The sequence below is a fragment of the Cajanus cajan genome, chromosome 8 (genome assembly GCF_000230855.2).
Source record: "Cajanus cajan strain Asha chromosome 8, NIPB_CcT2T_4, whole genome shotgun sequence".
Lineage (NCBI taxonomy): Eukaryota > Viridiplantae > Streptophyta > Magnoliopsida > Fabales > Fabaceae > Cajanus > Cajanus cajan.
Window position 1 is genome coordinate 5,510,741 of NC_138524.1, and position 18,624 is coordinate 5,529,364.

The 18,624-nt window shown below is 28.8% G+C and overlaps 2 protein-coding genes across 2 annotated transcripts; one reads left to right on the top strand and one right to left on the bottom strand.

The window, feature by feature from the left end:
- Nucleotides 1-101: 101 nt before the first annotated feature.
- LOC109798367 (linoleate 13S-lipoxygenase 2-1, chloroplastic) lies at nt 102-9,556 on the bottom strand. Its single transcript, XM_020358601.3, has 9 exons — nt 9,156-9,556; nt 4,204-4,472; nt 3,888-4,125; nt 3,209-3,535; nt 2,691-2,776; nt 2,435-2,545; nt 1,990-2,291; nt 1,311-1,577; nt 102-1,012 (listed from the first exon to the last, which is right to left on the bottom strand). Exons 1-9 carry the CDS (start codon nt 9,511-9,513, stop codon nt 253-255), a joined length of 2,718 nt encoding a protein of 905 aa, XP_020214190.1. The 5' UTR covers nt 9,514-9,556; the 3' UTR covers nt 102-252.
- Nucleotides 9,557-10,259: 703 nt separating this feature from the next.
- Nucleotides 10,260-13,667, top strand: LOC145950775 (uncharacterized). The gene is made up of 5 exons (XM_083062492.1): nt 10,260-10,372; nt 11,963-12,024; nt 12,128-12,535; nt 12,608-13,282; nt 13,375-13,667. Exons 1-5 carry the CDS (start codon nt 10,260-10,262, stop codon nt 13,665-13,667), a joined length of 1,551 nt encoding a protein of 516 aa, XP_082918618.1.
- Nucleotides 13,668-18,624: the final 4,957 nt, after the last annotated feature.

Here is an 18,624-nt window from a genome sequence, read left to right on the forward strand (position 1 = left end):
AGTTTGAATTGGTTCGTTTTGAAAAACCTAATTTATGAGTATAAATTGGTCTGATTAAAAAATATCTAATCTATTTTTAGACAAAATCAAACCGATTCAGATTTGACTAACCAAATTGAATTTATAAATGGATGGTCTAAACCGTGAACAGCCCTAGTTGAGGCACCATTTTATGTGACTATATAGCTATCTTCTGTTTAATATAGAAAACCCATATCAGTCTTGGCACAAACATAATATCAGTTTGTCAACTTAAATAGATATGCTACAGGGGACCCCCATTCCAGTGACACCTGGCTTTGAGAAGGGTTTCAAAAGCTCATATGGGACAATGCCAGCTCCATTTCTGTTCTTCAAATTAGTATTTTCATTCCTCTCATCAATCAGTGTTTCTAGTTTCTTCAGTCTCTCTCTAAATCTTTCAAAGGCAGCTTTTATGACGGGTTCTTCAGCCCATGATGGTTCCACCTTTTCCCCTATGTACTCCTCATCTGGTGAATGAGTTGACAGTATATCCAAGACAGCCATGACTCTAGTTGCTTGAAGTTGTGAGGGAAAGCACTTGAGAAGTGCCCTTTCAGGCTTTGCAATGAACTTTTCCCACTCTTCTTCTGTAGGGTCCTCTGAGGGCATTTTGGTTCTGGCTATTGTAGGCCTGTTAGGGAAGTATCCCCCATAAGCATATTGCCCAAAGTTCACTGCTGCATGGTGACCAGAAGTTACCCATATGATTGTATTGAGGATTCCAATGAGGTCTTTTGGGGTCTTAAGAATTGGCCACCATGGCTCATCTTTTTTATCAGCATGGCCAGATGTTCTAATCTCTGTCCACCATGCTTGAAGCTCTTCATCTGACTCCACAAGACTTGGTTCAGGATAATAGTTGTTGACATAGTCAGTGACCCAAAGCTTTATAGCGTCCCACAGAAGGAGGCCATCGTTGGCAAAAGGATAGTCTTGGATGGTTAGCCTTAAGCCATGTGGAGCAAATGGATCTTCCACAGCCATTCCCCTAAAAATTAAGGAAAATATATCAAACTTAGGTAAGTTAGAAAGAATTAAAAATTGTTCATCGGCATCCACTTAATATACAATTATTCATGTAAGAAAAATGCTACCAAGAGATTATAGTCAAGTAGGATACGTATTACATGGATATTGGCTGAGATCATAAAAACGTAATTATTATCTAAAACTACATATTATATAAGAATCATTCCTTTCTAGATATGAAATGATACAAATGTTGAAAATGTATCATTCCATGCAAATATTCATGCAGCGTGTGTATTTGAAGTTTACAAGACTACCTTCTAATCAGATCCGCAGGTAGAGCCTGCGTGTCAAAGCGCCATTCGAGAGCATAAGCAGCGGAGCTAATCTCTAAGGAGTACTTTCCTGGTGCGAATGCGCTCTCAATTGTACCATCAGCATTAATAAGTGCTTCCCGTGCAAGAGCGTTAATCTCCATTGTGTAACGGAAATGAGGGTGTAGCAATTTGTTTATGGGGTGCATCTCACTAAGTTGCCTGTTCGTTGCAATAACATACGGCTCTGTCACGCAGTGAGTTCTTAACCTACCAAACAAGAACAACATTTAATGTTAAACATAGGAACTGAACATAATTCTAATAAAATGTAACTTAGAAGGGTGAGATAAGAAGATAGAATAACTATATTTTTTCAATTAGAATTAGAGTTTCATTTCATTAATATGTGTAATCTTGATAGTGACAGTCTTTTCACGCTTTTTTTTCTGACATTCTTTTTATTATTTTGCAATTTTCAATAAATTTCTATCAATAATAAAGAGAATGTTTTTAGCATTCTTCAATCCTTTACTGCATACTTCCATGATGCAGATTATCGAACTATTTTGATTGAAGAATACGAATAAGATCAAAAGAATTGTACATTTGTTTTCAAGTTTTTTTCTTTACATTGATTGCTTTTGAAGTTAAAATGGTTGTATGAGGTATTATTGCATACCAATGACTAACAAGTTGGTGATAGCCAGAGTCATGTGCAAGAGCATGAGCCTTGGCTATCCTCCAGAGCCAAACACTTGTTGAGTGCCAAGAAGGGGTAAAAACTTGCTTCCATTGGCCCTTTCCATTTGTTGGTGGTCGAGTCAGCTCAATGGCTAGGGGTCTCAGTGTCCCCTCTGGATTTAGAAAGAACAAAGTTCGTGATCCATAGAGTGTTTTCCCCTTGAGTTTGCGTACTTTGTTGACATAGGGTAAAAGTATGTCATGGTAGTCTAACATGAACAGCTTCTTTTCTTTGATCGCCTGCAAGACCATTTAGTTAATTGCTTATATTAGTAATTTATAATCTAAATCCCCAACAGAGAAATGAGTTTGTGCTCAAATAATAATTCATATCACATCATTGAATTAATACTTTGGAGAAATTTAATTAAAAAGATTTTAACCTTTTCCACAGACATTATGCCTCCAATCTCTTTATTGATAATTTCTGAAGTGATTGCTGATTCTGCTGGACCATATATTTCTGGGTCAAGTTTACTCTTCAATGGCCATTCCTGCTCAAGAAAGTAAAGTACCTTCAACAACTCATGTGTCATAATTTCTTATACGTTGGTCTAAAAAATAGAAAAAATATTGGACTTTCAATGAGTTAATTTTTAATTGAAAAATTAAAATCAGTGTGTGTAAAATAATGCATACCTTGACCAATCGTATGCTACATGGGTTGAGACCAGCAACAGTCTGTCTAGCAAATTCCTCATCCCTGAACCAGAAAAACTTGTCCCCTGCAAACCAAAACATAAACGTTTATGCAATTTGATCAAGGACTCATAAATATAAGAGTTTAACTTGATCATCCATTTAATCGCTAGGATTGCCCTAGTAACAGGAAGTTGAAATAATATCTACATAATTTTAAATTTTAAATTTAATTTCTACTAAATTTGATCATTCATTTTATAATTAGATTAAATTTAAATAGGATAAAATTTATATGCAATATTACAAGTGTCGGTGTTGATATCCAAGTCAAATTGGAATTGGAAAATGAAGGATTTCGTTGAATGTTAACTGTATTATTAAAATAAAATTACTATAATAGGAGAACAGTAGTGTCATTCTATATCTATGTTTTGTCAAATTCAATATATATATATATATATATAGTATGAATAAGTGAAATGAAATAATGGATTGAGAATTGAAATGTGACATACTGTTCATCGTCTCTGGGGTCTCAAATCGAAGCACGTGTCGTCCCTCGCCAGCAATGGATTTGACGAGTCTGGGCATGATGCTTCCTAGGAATCCCTTGTCGTTTTCATGCTCAGGAGGTAAGTCAAGTCCAATGCTGAAGAGTGAATCTATGTCGTGGAAGAACGAAAATGGAAGTTCCTTTTCCTTGATAATTTTTCCAAGAGAAGGAAGCAATATTAGCAACACCGAGTGTAAGGTCTTAGTTGAGAACGTGTGCTGCTTCACCTCTGAGAAGCACTCATCCCTTGGAACGTAAAAGTGTCCAATTCTTTTCTCCGACAATGGATCTGCAATCCACATTACACATGCAATTAAGCCTCAATTTAATCTTTAATACATTTATCTATCACTGTTCAAGAGTTTGGTATGACCATTATAGATGACTAAGTTTTTCATATAATATTTGATACAGTTACATATTCAGAACTCAAACATGAGACTACTTGTTAAGGTTTATATTTTGATGGATAATCAATCATAAATAATCTTATTTGAATTGAATAACATCATTATGAATGATAAAGTTGTCTCTTTGAATATTTAATACAACTGCATACTCAAAACTTTGATATGATATTAATGAGTGTTCTTTAATATGTTTTGATGGATGAGAAATAATAGGATATAAACATTACAAACCTGCTTCACAATGTGGACGACCAGTTCGACAACGTCTAGGATAAGGTCGTTCTTTACCTCCTAAAGGAGGTCTCTGAAGTTCAAGACTTTTATCAGGATCTCCAATGTCGTTGTATACATCGTAATCGTATATTCTTTCAAAGCATTTGCGTTCTCCTACTCCATTGCCTCGGAGATTACTCAATTCTTCTTCTCTTAGTCTTCTTAAACCACTCGGTGTATCTCGTGGTAAGTAACACTACACCAATTAATATATAGTATCACATTTGTGAAAATCATATAACGATAATTGTATTATTGCATAGTGTCTACGTACCTTGTTGGAAAAGAAGATCCTTTTGGTTGGATTATCGAACTTAGAGTGAACCCAAGAGGCACAATCAAAATGAATAGGACCCTCGGGAAAGCCATCGAGGAGGATGGTTTCAAGGAACATCTCTTTGTGATGCTCATTCTCAACGAGAACAGCACCAATTCCTCCAAAATCATTTGGAACATCAAATTTTGTTACATAATTAACCGAGTCCTTGCCTTGAACTGTTTTGTGTGCATATGCTTTAAGCGTTTCCTTCTCTAGTCCCGTCACTAAACCCACAATTAATCACGTAATTGTAATCATAATTTATCATAATTATTTTAAGAAACACATACACAATGTTTACGAGAACGTGTTTAAGTAATTAACTTGATTAAACATTCGTCAAAAGAGAGAGTATTCCATAAGCACTCAAGTTCAAGTATTAGCATTTGAGTAAGCATCTTAAAAAAGCCTTATTCAAATTAAAAGAGAGTAGATTGGGATGTTTGATAAAAGGTTTTGTTTCTAATTTGAAATCCTGTGAGAAATGCATCTTATAAAGGGAAAAAAGAAAGTTTGAGAATGTCTAATTAAAAGATTTATAGATCAATAGAATTAAAATTTTACTTTCCAAAGTTAAGAATTTTAATTTATAGATTTACAAAACAAAATATTAAAATCATTTAATAATTTTAAAGAAATAAAAAAGTAATTTATATTTTTAAAATTATCCTTATTTAAAAAATTACTTTTATTATTTTTCTATCATCTTAATTATCATTTTAACATCTCATTAATTTCTTTATCTGCCTTAATTTCTCTTTTTCATCCTTCTCTCTAAATAATGATTTCATTTTTTAGATAATATTTTTTCAATACTTTCTCAATTAAAAATATTTATTTTCAAATTAAAAGGTTCACAAATTTATTTGCTAACAATATTGTAAAATATTCCATATACAAATCATTACTTGAATAAGCCAGTGAGTGATTCTGTAAAAAGAAAAATTACGCTGTTAGTACATAAATTGTTTACTCATATACTAATATTTATTGTACAACTCGTTAATATTGAAAAATGGAAGAAACAAATCTTATGAAACTGTAGAATAATTAAGCATGATAATTAGAAATTAAGAATAGACTAAAAAATGAGTTTAATTAGAAATATCAACCGATTATGAATTATGTTTGATATGACTTTTTTAGAAACCCTATTGTCAATTAATTTTTTAACAAAAAATAATTATTGGCAAAAATCAGTAATAATTCACACGAATAACATGATTAAAAAAAATAGATTAAAAAGCTATAAAATTGGTTAAAAGTCGGTTTTTTTTAAAAAAAAAAAACATTGCAAAAGAAAAATCAATTTTGAACAGATTTTTCAAAAAAAAATTGAAACAGTTTTAAATAAATAAGGCCTTATGTGTGAGATCTAAATATAGATTAATATTTTTTACTGTTTATTATAAATTTTTAATATATAAGATGCGTAATATATTTTTATATTTTATTTTAATTTAATATTTCGTCCAATTTTCATAAATTTAAATAATTCATTATTAATATATTATATATTATTGAAAATATATATGTTATTATTATCGATTTAATTGTAATTATATTATAATTAAACTAGTGAACAGTAGTGCATATCTTTAAAGAAAGAAAAAACAAAAAGACGACAAAGATTTTATTGTATTACTTAAGTATAAAGGTGAACCACCAACACAAAATAACAAAAAATAATAAATTACATGTTGTTTCTAGGGGTGAGCATAAATTCCGTCCCCGACCGAATCCGAAGTGCCCGCAGGTAAGTTCCTTTGTGCGGCCGGTTTTTTGCGGTTTTTCGGTTTTTCGGGTTTGTTAGAGTCGGTTTATTATGGGTTTTGTTGGTCGGGTTCGGATTAAAAAATTTGAATCCGTAGATATCCATACCCGACCGACCCAAAATAATTCAAAGGTGTATATTTATTCTTTTAGCACCGCGAGAGGAACCCTAGCCGCTGCTCATGAAAGTGACGAAACCTTCTCTTCTTGTGCTCAGAAAACCTAACCACCGCCGCTCAACCTCAACGCCCTATTAAGCTTGTTCTGAAGAACAAACTTGTCCTTGATTTCAGTGGCGACCTTGAGGCGGTTCAGAAGCTCGCCAACATTCCCACCGCGTCCTTCCTTGTGTGTCGGAGATATAAAGCGAGTGCACCGGAAGACTGGGGAATGGGTTGAGTAAACTCCCCTGGGGCCGGAAGGGAAGGAGGTCCTCATACGGAGTCGCACACTTACTTGAGCAGTGTGGAAGACTGGGGAATGGGTTGAGTAAACTCCCCTGGGGCCGGAAAAATAACAGACGAAGCCTTGATTTTGGCCATCCACTTGAAGGCGTCGTCTAGGGTTTCGGCGTCGGTGAAGCTCTGGAGGAGGTGCTGGTAGCGCTCGAACTTGCGCTCGAATCCGACTAGACCGACCCGATTAATCCGAGACCCGACAAATCCGAACCCGATAAACCCAAAAACATTGTTAGGTCGAAAATGGGTTAAATTTTTTTTTGGTCAGTTTGGATTGGGTTAAATATTTTTTACCCGAACCCGTCCGAACCCGACCCGTGCTCAGGCCTAGTTGTTTCCCATTGACTCTTGACATATTATTGAGGTGATTTTGTGATACATATAACATGTTTTGCTGTCCTTAACTAACTTTACTTGGGCCCGTGCTTGTCACATCTCGTTTTCAATTCGACTTTTCGTAGGTATCATCATTTTTCACTGTCTCTCACATTCTAATTATTACTAACATATCAAGATAAATTATGTTTTTAATTATTATAATTATGATATTTTCCAAAAAAAATATTATTAATTTAACTTTTTTTTAAAATAATGTAACATTTATTTTAAATATGTCAAGTCACTTATTTTAAAATAATTTTTTTACAGGATTTTAAAATTTTAAAATAATAGTCAATATAACATAATGTGTGAGAAAGAGATTTGTTAATATATACATATTTGTTTTTTTAAAAGGAATATAGTTGTAAGTTATAGTTATGATTATCTTTAAGATACTAACATAAATTCTAATAGTTTTATTAATTAATTTATGATTTCTTTTTTCTGTAATTTTTGTTTTGATTTTTAAAGTTACATATTTTACCTTTATGGTGTGTTTAGGAAAAGAAAAATAGAAGAGAAAGAAAGAGAAATGTGGAGAAGAGAAGTTAAAAGATGGAGTGTCTTCGGTAAGAGGAAAGAAAAAAAAAGTGTATTAAAATTTAAATGGACTCCACCGTAAAGAAGAAGAAAAAAAAATCCCTTAAATATGAGGGGAAGTGCGTAAAATTTACTGTTGCTACGACATGCACTCGTTGCTGTCGGCGTGTTGCTTGACCTCCATAGTTGTTTCTTTGTTTATTGTTTGATATATAGATATTCAAGGAATATTAATTCACTTACTCTTACCCTAAGTTAAGTTTATGTTTGGTGAAGGTGATTTAATAAAGAGAGGATGAATTAGAATAGATTTTAAAAAATATATATATGTTTGTAGGAAGTATTTAAGGAGAATTGTGAAGAATTAAAAATGAATTTCACTTCATTTTTTATATCTTCTTTATTGAAAGATTCTTGTGGATTTTAGAAAATATGTAAAATCATATAAAATGAAACATTAATTCTAATTATATAATAAAGTGAGGGTAAAATAATAATTATAAATACCAAAATTCACTTTATCTCTTACTTAATTTTACTCTACCAAATAACTACAAATTATATTTTATATCATTCAATTTCTTACCTAATTCTTATAAAATTAATTCTCACATATTCTCTCTTATTCTCTTCTATTTCTTCCTCTCCCCCAAAACAAAGTCTAAAAGTAAGATTTGGTAGACTTATTTCATTCGATACCTGATGTTTCATTTCAAATTTCAACGATCTAACTATTGAATTAAAAAGTCTAAATACACAAATTAAGTCTATGAATTTTTTTAAAATTTATAAATTATTTAGTATTTTGTTTCATTAATTCAAATTGACGGATAGTCATAAAAATATTTTATATGATAATTTGAATCTATATAATGAATTATTCTATAATTTTTAATTTTTTTAAAAAACTTGTAAACTTGATACATACATTAAGAATTTTTAAATAAAATCATATGTATTTATTTTATAATTAACAGTAATAATAAAATAAGTAGATCTCTCTCTAGATAAAAAATAATATAGTTTTTATAATAATAGGAGCATTTTTATTTGATATTTTAAATAAAATCATATGTATTTATTTTATAATTAACAGTAATAATAAAATTTATTTATAAAAAATTAATTTAGACTCTATTTCTCTTTTATTTATTTTTTACTAAACAACTTTTATTTCTACTTTATACTTTTATATTTTTTTTTACATTTTTCTTTTCTTCTTCCCTCTTTATTTCTTCTCTTTACCAATATTAATAAAGAAGCTGCACCTTGGTTTGTAAATAAATAACTATTAGCAAGTTTAGATTTTAGAATATGAGTTAATCATTCATACACTGTCAGTGTAAAATTTTTTATATTAATAACCAATCATATCTTTTAAATTATTTTATTTTATTATTATTTTATTAAATAAGCAACTGACATGACTCTTTTAAAATATATGATTAGTTGTCAGTTAAAAAAAACTTTACATTGACAGTGTATAAATGATTAACTCTTATAATAGAGTTAATCATTCATACACTATCATTGTAAATTTTTTTACACTGACAACCAATCATATCTTTTATATTATTTTATTTTATTATTATTTCATTAAATAAGTAATTGATATGACACTATTAAAATATATGATTGGTTGTCAGTATAAAAGAAATTTATACAGTATATAAATAATTAACTCTTAGAATATTAGTGCATGCTATTGTATGAGAAGTTATATTTGTAGAATTAAAAGAAAGTAAGATAAGATACCTGGATGAAGGTGAGAACTAAGAAGCTCGAGGAGGAGAGATTTACCAAGCAAATCAGTAATATCGTCGATTCCTCGGTCTAAGCGGAGACTAGAAAAGAAACCAGACGCAGTTATTTTTACCTTAACTATGGCTGTAACCTTCACTGTGCTCTTCTCTGTTATCGAATCTGTGCCTGTCAAAGTTGCACAAGCGTTAACGTTGCGAGAAACCAACACAAGCTGTTTTTGCCTCTGCACTTTCTTCCCCAACCATACTGGAAGAGAAACAGATGCACCACTCACACTCTGAACAAATGGCCTCTGCAGAAACAACAGCCTCTCCTTGCTGTGTTGTGATTGATGCAACTTTATCATCATCTTTCTCCTCCCCTTATGTTTTATGGCTCAAAATATGCTAAATAAATAACCTATCTTTTTATATATATAATATATTTTTTCCTCCGTCCTTTCCTCTCTCAGCTTTATGCTCCTCTTGCAAAACAATTTTTAACCAATCTTAACATAAAATTAGTAAATAAACATGTAAAAAAAACACAAAAATTAAATATAATTTATTAATATTTTTTCTAATTAAAATAAGAAGTTTACCTCAATTAATATATATTAATTAAATATAAATATATATTATTGAGGTGAATCTTCACTTTTGGTGGAAGGATAATACCAACCTCATTTATAGAAGTGTGGTTATCCTTTTTTTCATTAAAAAATTATATTATCATATAATAATAATAAAGAAAAAGTCTCAGTTAAATGTTAAGCTATATTTTATTTTAAAATGACAGTCATATTAATTACATGAAAAAGTTGTAAAAATATTTTTAAAGTTAACTATTTAATTATCATAATATATATATATATATATATATATATATATATATATATATTATTGTTAATTTTCATAATAATGAAATGATTTGGCGTGAATAATTTTATATAATCAAGTACTGATAAAACATAATTTGATATAATGAAAGTGTTGTGACGTAATGACGTAAAATATCTTTGTTACTACGCACTGACATAGAGGATTCAGATTGGTTAATAGGCATGTGAAAAATAATTATTGTAGTTTGCAAATATGTTCTGAATTCCTTACAAATATGGACTGTGTAGCTATCGTAACTGCACGAAATGGGAAAGGCTGGTTTACGGTTTACCCTTATGTGGTGGCCATGTACGGATTAAAAGCTTATGATGTCATGAGTGATGCCGTGTTGGTCGCGACGGCTACAATATCACTGCCATTATTTAGGCTTTTTTGACCAAAGTGAGATCGTTGACCAAGTTATTTACGTAAATGGAGTTGTTTTAAATTTATTTACGTCTTTGGGGCTGTTTATAACGGTGTCGTTCTGGGTCATAGCGACACCAATGCCACGTAACTTTTTTTTTTTTTTGCGTACGAATGGCTGGAATGAGCCTCAACAGTGACGCTATGGGCTGGACCAACACAGTTTGTGAGTCAACAAAGCTGGTGTAGCCCATAGCGACACCATTTAAGAAAAAAAACGAAAAAAACTGAAATAATTTAAATGTAACTTTAAAATAATCAACTGAGTATACTTATTATATATTTATAAAAAAAAATTTATTTAAAAACGTAATTTTAAAAAATAGATTTAATTATTTATGTAAGTGGCGATGTGGCCTATAGCGACACAGAGTCGCTGTGCCCACAGCGCCACTAGTTAATTTTTTTTTTTAATTATTAACTTATTTTGTTTGGAAATTTGTTTAATTTATATTTAGCACTTAAATATTAATTTGTAATTATAAAGTTTATTTTTCTGTAATTTATATTGTTTTTGTATATATATTTTTGTCCTTTAAATAATTTTAAATAGGCGCTGTGGCCTACAGCGACTCTTAGTGTCGTTGTGGCCCACAGCGCCACTAATTAATTTTTTTTTTTTAGTTATTAACTTATTTTGTTTGAAAATTTGTTTAATTTATATTTAGCACTTAAATATTAATTTGTAATTATAAAGTTTATTTTTCTGTAATTTATATTGTTTTTGTATATATATTTTTGTCCTTTAAATAATTTTAAATAGGTGTTGTGGCCTACAGCGACTCTTAGTGTCGCTATGGCCTACAGCGACAATATCACTATATATACCCCCCCTAGCTACGTTTTTTTCACAGTTGAAATCATATACTTATTAGTTACGTTTTGGTTGATTTAAATCTCTGAGCTAGTTACGTTTGTTTCTGATTCGGTGAGTATAATTTTGTTTTTTTTAAGATATAAATTGTAGGTATTTGCACTAATTAATTTTTTTTGGTTGCAGATATTATGGATAAAATGATTGCTTATATTTACACTGGAAAGATGTATGAAGGTGCTGAAGGTATAACATTTGATGGACCAAAAAAATGAATGTATATTAAACGAGGTATCACTTTGGATATATTAAAGAGAAGGATTCACAACAAATTTAATCTTAACTCAAATCAAGTAATATTATCTGTAAGTTACAGATTTTTAGTTTCACAGGGTGATAACAACATATATTCTTCATTGAAATTGAGTGACGATGATGATGTACAATGCATTATAGAAGCATTTCAGAGCCAGAATGTGATGCCAATAATGGAATTATATGCTGAAATAGGTATGCAAGAATCTTCTACTTTTTCATTAGAAAATTTGTCAATTCAACGATCACCTTTGATCACAAGAGATGAAGATGAAGATGACGATGAAGATGAAGACTATCATGTTTCATCATCATATGAAAGCATTGATGAATCGAATGAAGATGAAATTGATAATTGTGAACCATCTGATGATGAGGTGCAGCCGGGATGTTCTTGTTAATAGTCCAATGGTTGAACCAATTTCAATGTATCCACCTACTGAAGGTAACATTGGAAAATTAAATTTGTCAATAATTTGTTATTTGTTTAAAATAAATTGTTGAAATTGATTTTATGAAAATTAATAAATTCATTATTATTAAAATAGGTGGAAGTCAATTTTGGGATAATTTACCCCACTACACTAACATCAATTGGAATCATCCCGATGAAGAAGATATCCAAGGGATGGATGTCTGTAGTACTTGGTCAATTGGGCAAGATTTATATGTGGGGTTGGAGTTTGAGAATAAAAATGCAGTTAAAAATGCAGTCAAGCAAAATGCAATGAAAATGCATCAAAGTTTTTATTTGGTTGAGTCGAAAAAGACTAAGTGGGTTGTTAGATGTCCAAATGTACATGATGGATGTGGATGGTACATGAGAGCCATTGAGTCAAAGAGATCTGATAAGTGGACAGTGACTCAGTGGGGTGGACGTCATACGTGTTTGAACATGTCTTTGTCCCAAGATCATGCTAAGTTAGATTCTGAGTTAATTGCAACATTCATACAAGGTAAGTTCTGCAAAGTTTATAGTTTATATTAATAATAATTTATGTTAGTGTTTACTAATATTTAATATGTAGGAATGGTTAACCAAGATCCATCAATCAAGATTAGTCTTATCCAAGAGAGAATAACATCTCAAACTGGGTTTAAAATATCTTATAGAAAGGCTTGGATGGCGAAACAAAAAGCAATTGTTAACGTTTTTGGAGATTGGGAAGAATCGTATGCTTATTTACCTCGATGGCTGCAATACATGAAAGAAATTGCTCCAGGGTCATTTTATGATCTGTGTCATGATGAGTTTTTTGTTGGTAATCGTTGTCATCGTGGTTACCGTCAATTTCACAGATTATTCTGGACATTCAAGTCGTGTTGTGATGCCTTTAATTTTTGTAAACCGTTGATACAAGTTGATGGCACTCATCTATATGGCAAGTATCGAGGTACATTGCTCATTGCTACAACTCAAGATGGTAATAACAACGTTCTTCCTCTTGCATTTGTTGTTGTTGAAGGAGAAACATTACTTGCGTGGTCGTGGTTCTTGTCTCATTTGCGATTACATGTTACAAACAAAGAAGGGATATGTTTAATATCTGATCGACATCGTAGCATTAAATCAGCCATTGACAATGAGGCAATTGGTTGGAGACCGCCAAATGCATATCACAAGTACTGCATTAGGCACATTGCAAGTAATTTTAATACTCGATTCAAGGATGGGAAACTTAAACAAAAGCTTGTGAAGTTAGGTACGTATTGTTATTTTAAAATTTTTAATCATTTGTAAATATTTTATTGTGCATTATTTATAATTTGTGCATTATTTATAATTTGTATGCAGGGTATACACCATGTAAGCACATTTTTCATCGCAATTTGCAAAAGTTTTGTGAATCTAACCCTGATGTTCAAAGGTGGATAGGAGCTATATCAAAAGACAAATGGAGTATGGCATATGATGCAGATGGTCGAAGATATGGTCACATGACAACAAATTTGTCTGAATGTGTTAACAAGGTGTTAAAGGATTGTAGAAATCTCTCTATCACTGCATTAGTTCGGTCGACGTATACCAGGTGCGCTGAGTATTTTAGTAATCGTGGTAGTCGTGCTTCAAAATTTAAATATCATTAATTTTAAAATAATTATAACTAACACATAAATTATTTAATTCTATTTAAAATTCTAATAACAATAAACATTACAGTAACTATAACAATTAATCAATTTAAATAAATTATAAATTAAAGAAAATAATAAACATTTAAATACCTGAAAGCTTGAATAAATCTGCAACTCTGGAGAAATTCACAAAATAAAAATTACCCTGAAATAAAAATAAAAAATATTTAAACGTTTAACAAAATTTAAAAGTAAGTAAATAATTTTTAAATAAATTAAACAGATAAATAAAAAAATTAAAACTTATCTAATGCTCTCGAATGCAACAAGTCTGGAAACGAAAATGAGGGGGGGGGACCATCTGAGATATAATCACTATATATAAGTATTTTTATTTTATTTTTTTTTACTGTTCGAAGCCACGTGTCCAATTACTACTGGTTGAATCAGCGGTAATTTGACACGTGGTCACTGTAATTAATTTCTCAACCATCACCTGTGTCGCTATGGCCTATAGCGCCACAGTGTCGCTATAGGCCACAGCGCCACATTATTTATTTATTAATTTTTTTTAAAAATTATTCAAAAAATTGATTTTTATCAAGTTTTATTTTATTTACGCATATCATAAAAATATATATTTATATATTTACCTATTTCTGTTTTTTTTTATTTTATACATTTTTAATTTTCTATTTACGTTATTTTTTTTTTTAAAAAGTGGCGCTGTAGGCTACAGCGCCACTATTTTTCTATTTTTTTTTATAAAAATTATTAAAGAAATTGTTTTTTATCACATTTTATATTATTTACCAATATCATAAAAATATGTACTTATAAATATTTATCTATTTCTCATTTTTCTTTATTTTATACATTTTTATTTTTGTATTTACGTTTTTTTTTATTTAAAAGTGGCGCTGTAGCCTACAGTGCCACTATTTTTCTGTTTTTTTTTAATTATTAAATAAATTGTTTTTTATCACATTTTATATTATTTACCAATATCATAAAGATATGTACTTATAAATATTTATCTATTTCTCATTTTTCTTTATTTTATACATTTTTATTTTTATATTTACGTTTTGTATTTTTAAAAAAGTGGCGCTGTAGCTTACAGCGCCACTATTTTTCTGTTTTTTTTTATAAAAATTATTAAATAAATTGTTTTTTTTTATCACTTTTTAATAATTAAAAATAATTATTTTTTTATATATGTGTCGCTTTAGGCTACAGCGACTTTATTGAAGCCGTTTAATACCGCTATGGGTTGTAGCGACACTATTAATATGGCTTTCATGGCTTTCCTGAAGTGTAAAAAAAGCCACGTGGCATGGGTGTCGTTATGGCCCATAGCGACACCGTTGTAAACAGTCCCAAAGGCGTAAATAAATTCAAAACAGCCCCATTTAGGTAAATAACTTGGTCAACGACCCCACTTTGGTCAAAAAAACCCATTATTTAGGATCCAGAGAGTAGGAAGTAGGAACCAACTAAGGGTAAATCAGGAAATACAAAGAAAAATAACAAAACAGAAAATAAAATAAATAAAAAATACAAACTTCGTTAAATGAGTCATCTTAACTAGAGTTAATATTTCTTCATTTTTAAACTAAAAACTCCAAAAAGTTAATTTGGAGTGATTTTCAATTATTAATTGGACCACAACTATGTTGTTTGTTTCTTTTCTTTCCTTTTCCTTTTTCCGGTGGGGTTTTTTTTTTATTTTTTATAACGAATATATCCCGTCTGTTTGTATTCTGTGATGCATCCTTTTCTTCCTATGGACTGTACTGTGTACAGTATGATTATATGTTCCTTAGAATATTGTTGGTATATTTTAAAAAAATGTTGAGTTATATTTTAATAAATATATTTTTAATTTTTAACAATTTAAATAAAAACAAATAAAATAAAAATTACAAGTGTGATGAAAAAAACAACTTCCTATATTGTCATAGAAGATCAATTATCTAAGATTTAAGATCGAATTTGATTTTTTTTTTTCTATATTTTATATCCTTTAATATGAATTTTGTAATATTGTAATTTTTTGTTAATTATTATCTTTTAGCAATAATTATATGTTGTGGTGTTCTAAGGTGTGATATTGGGAAACTCTAGAGGTTAAGGAATTCTTAGTAGTCTTTAAATATTTTACATAATTTTTTTATGTAAAGATCTAATTTGATTCTAAAAGAATAATTATATAAGGTTTTTTTTTATAACTTAAGTCTCGTAAGCTCATTTCTTAAAAATCTTTAAAAAGGTACTAGAGAAATAAGCTTTGGAATGCTTATTTTTCTTCTTCTTTCTAAACTTTTTAAGCATGTAAGATCTTTATTAGGAGAGATGAGAGGGTTAAAATATAATCCTTAAATTAATTAAGTGAGAGAAAATTTAGGGTTTAATCAAGTGAGAGAAAATTAATCTAAGAGTTATATTTTAACCCTCTCATCTCTCATAATAAATTCTCTCTCACTTGATAGACTCCATATATATATATATATATATATTTATATATTTATATATTTATTTTTGCTGTTTGAACTTTGAATTTCTTTGGAATCCGCTAACACTTTGTTCACAAAACACTTTGTTAGGTGGCAGAAGATAATGGGATAGAAAGTGCATCGATGTGATTTCTCTACAATTTCAAATAAAACTGAAGGATGTGGAGTTATAAATGCGGCTTTTAAATTCATAAATTTAATTATAAAACATTAATTTAGTATGTAATTAAATAAATTCAACGAATGAGAAATCTGTGCAATTTCACAATCTGAAAAGGCATAAGATGAACATTTTCCACTTTGGTATCTTTAATAATTGGATAAGAGTCATGGTCGATGATCCTTACAAAGTAGTGAGAGATTTTGCAAATATTTGTTTTCTCTCTCTAATTAATCATGAATTAGCTAGGAAGACTTTCCTTTGCCATTTCCACTCTAATTGGTAAGAAATTTGGGAGACAATTTTTTCTTACTAATTCGTGATTTTCATGTAATGATTTATAGATTTGGTGTTCATTTAGTAAGAGTGAAACATGGAAGAGAGATAGAAAAATAAAAGGTGTTTAATACAATAGAAATTGAGGACAAAAATATCCAAGTCTCATTTTTATTTTTATTTCTATTCGAAAATTGAACAATAATCATGTTTCATTTAGAAGAAAGGAATCAACTACAATCGATTGTCACGTGTGGATGAATTTGAAAAAATTGTAAAAAGTTAAATTATTTTGATAATCAATTATACTTATAATAGATTATAGTTTAAATAATTTTTTATTTAGATAAGTTTGTAACGATTTTGAAATATTTGATTTCATTTACATGCAACAAAAAATATTTTTATATTATAAATTAGTATTTTGGCAAGTTAAATGATTATTATTATTATATATATATATATAATATTTATATATTATATTTAAAACATATAAATTATATTTAAAATTTATATAAATAAATATTTTTAAACATAAATTATATTTTAGATTTATGATAAATATTTATATTGTAACATGAAATTATTTTTAATTATTGATAATCTATTTTATAAAATATTAAAATTTAACCCATAAATAAAATGTGAATTATATAAAAGTTAAAATAAAATTTTAAAAATCTTATAAAAAAATGTCTAAAAACTAAAAATATTCCTATTAAAGAAAAATCACCGAATACGTTTTCGTGCAAGATATCTAATATATTAAATAAATATGAGTGGGTTTAAAAAAATTATTGACAAATAATCATATTTTCAAATTTTTCACATTCACAAAAATGACTTATTTTCCAATAAAAATAAAGTTTACAAATTTCGGCTAGTTTTCTAAACAATTACCTTACTCAAATCAAACACTCATAAATTTACTCTATTTTCAAATATTTTATATTTTCCCTATTTGCATGTATTCCTATTATTTCTCACATTTTTTATTCTACCAAATACACTATAATATTGGGAAAAAATAATGCAAAGAACGTGAAACTAATATTTTATGTAATTTATCTACTATTAAATATTAATTATTATATCATCTATTCAATAATAAATTGTAATGTTAATGATTAATAAATGAATAATAAAATTAAAAAATTACCAATTTGCCATTATAAGATAATTAAAAGTAAAATTGTCTTTTTATTTTTTAATTATTTTGGAGTCTGTTTTATACCGTGAACATGCTTGACAGCTGCGTTCACAGTCTGAATCTGACACACTTTGAATTTGATTTGATTACCCTTTTTTTCTTCTGACAACCATCACGTGGCCATAACTCACGAGAGTACGAGGAGATTAAATTTTAGTACAATATTTTTTTAAATAGTAATAACTAATACTCACACTAATCCTTAATTTTTAAATATATTTTTTATATTAATATTTGGAATTAAGACTCTATTAATTAAATTCCTCAAATACATGTCCTTAAATATAATTATATACTATATTTTTTTTAAGTTTTATACTAATATAATTAGTAATTTAAATTTTTAAGAATTTATTTGATAATTTATTAATTTCACATATTAAAACAGTAACATTTTTTAAATTTAGAAATTAAAATAGGTGGTTATACTTAATATATTTTTCATAAATATTGTTAATTATTTTTAAAAAGCCCATTTTCTTAAAATATAGATGTCTCATTCCAGTTTTTATGAGATAATTGTTATATTTAAATCACGGATATTTTTTAGTGTTTTTGTTTTTTTTCATTTTTACTATCAATTTTTTATTGTATGCTTTCTTATGATAAATAAACAACAAATAAGTTTTTTTCTTTTAAGTTGAATTAGTTCAATACTGATATAATTATATTTTTTTAAAATAGAAAAGATTATAAAATTGATCGTAATGAAGATTGATCTTAAGTCTTTATATCTCAATCACTAGGTTAACCCCAGTGATTTTACACCAATATAATTAGTGATTTTATACCAATATGATTATATGA

Coding starts and splice junctions, on each gene's coding strand:
- LOC109798367 (XM_020358601.3), bottom strand. CDS start 9,513: ATGATGATAAAGTTGCATCAATCACAACACAGCAAGGAGAGGCTGTTG. Junction 4,126..4,203: donor GGATCTTCTTTTCCAACAAG/GTACGTAGACAC, acceptor TAATTGGTGTAG/TGTTACTTACCACGAGATAC. Junction 1,578..1,989: donor CACCAACTTGTTAGTCATTG/GTATGCAATAAT, acceptor CTTGTTTGGTAG/GTTAAGAACTCACTGCGTGA.
- LOC145950775 (XM_083062492.1), top strand. CDS start 10,260: ATGGACTGTGTAGCTATCGTAACTGCACGAAATGGGAAAGGCTGGTTT. Junction 12,025..12,127: donor AATGTATCCACCTACTGAAG/GTAACATTGGAA, acceptor TTATTAAAATAG/GTGGAAGTCAATTTTGGGAT. Junction 12,536..12,607: donor AATTGCAACATTCATACAAG/GTAAGTTCTGCA, acceptor TTTAATATGTAG/GAATGGTTAACCAAGATCCA.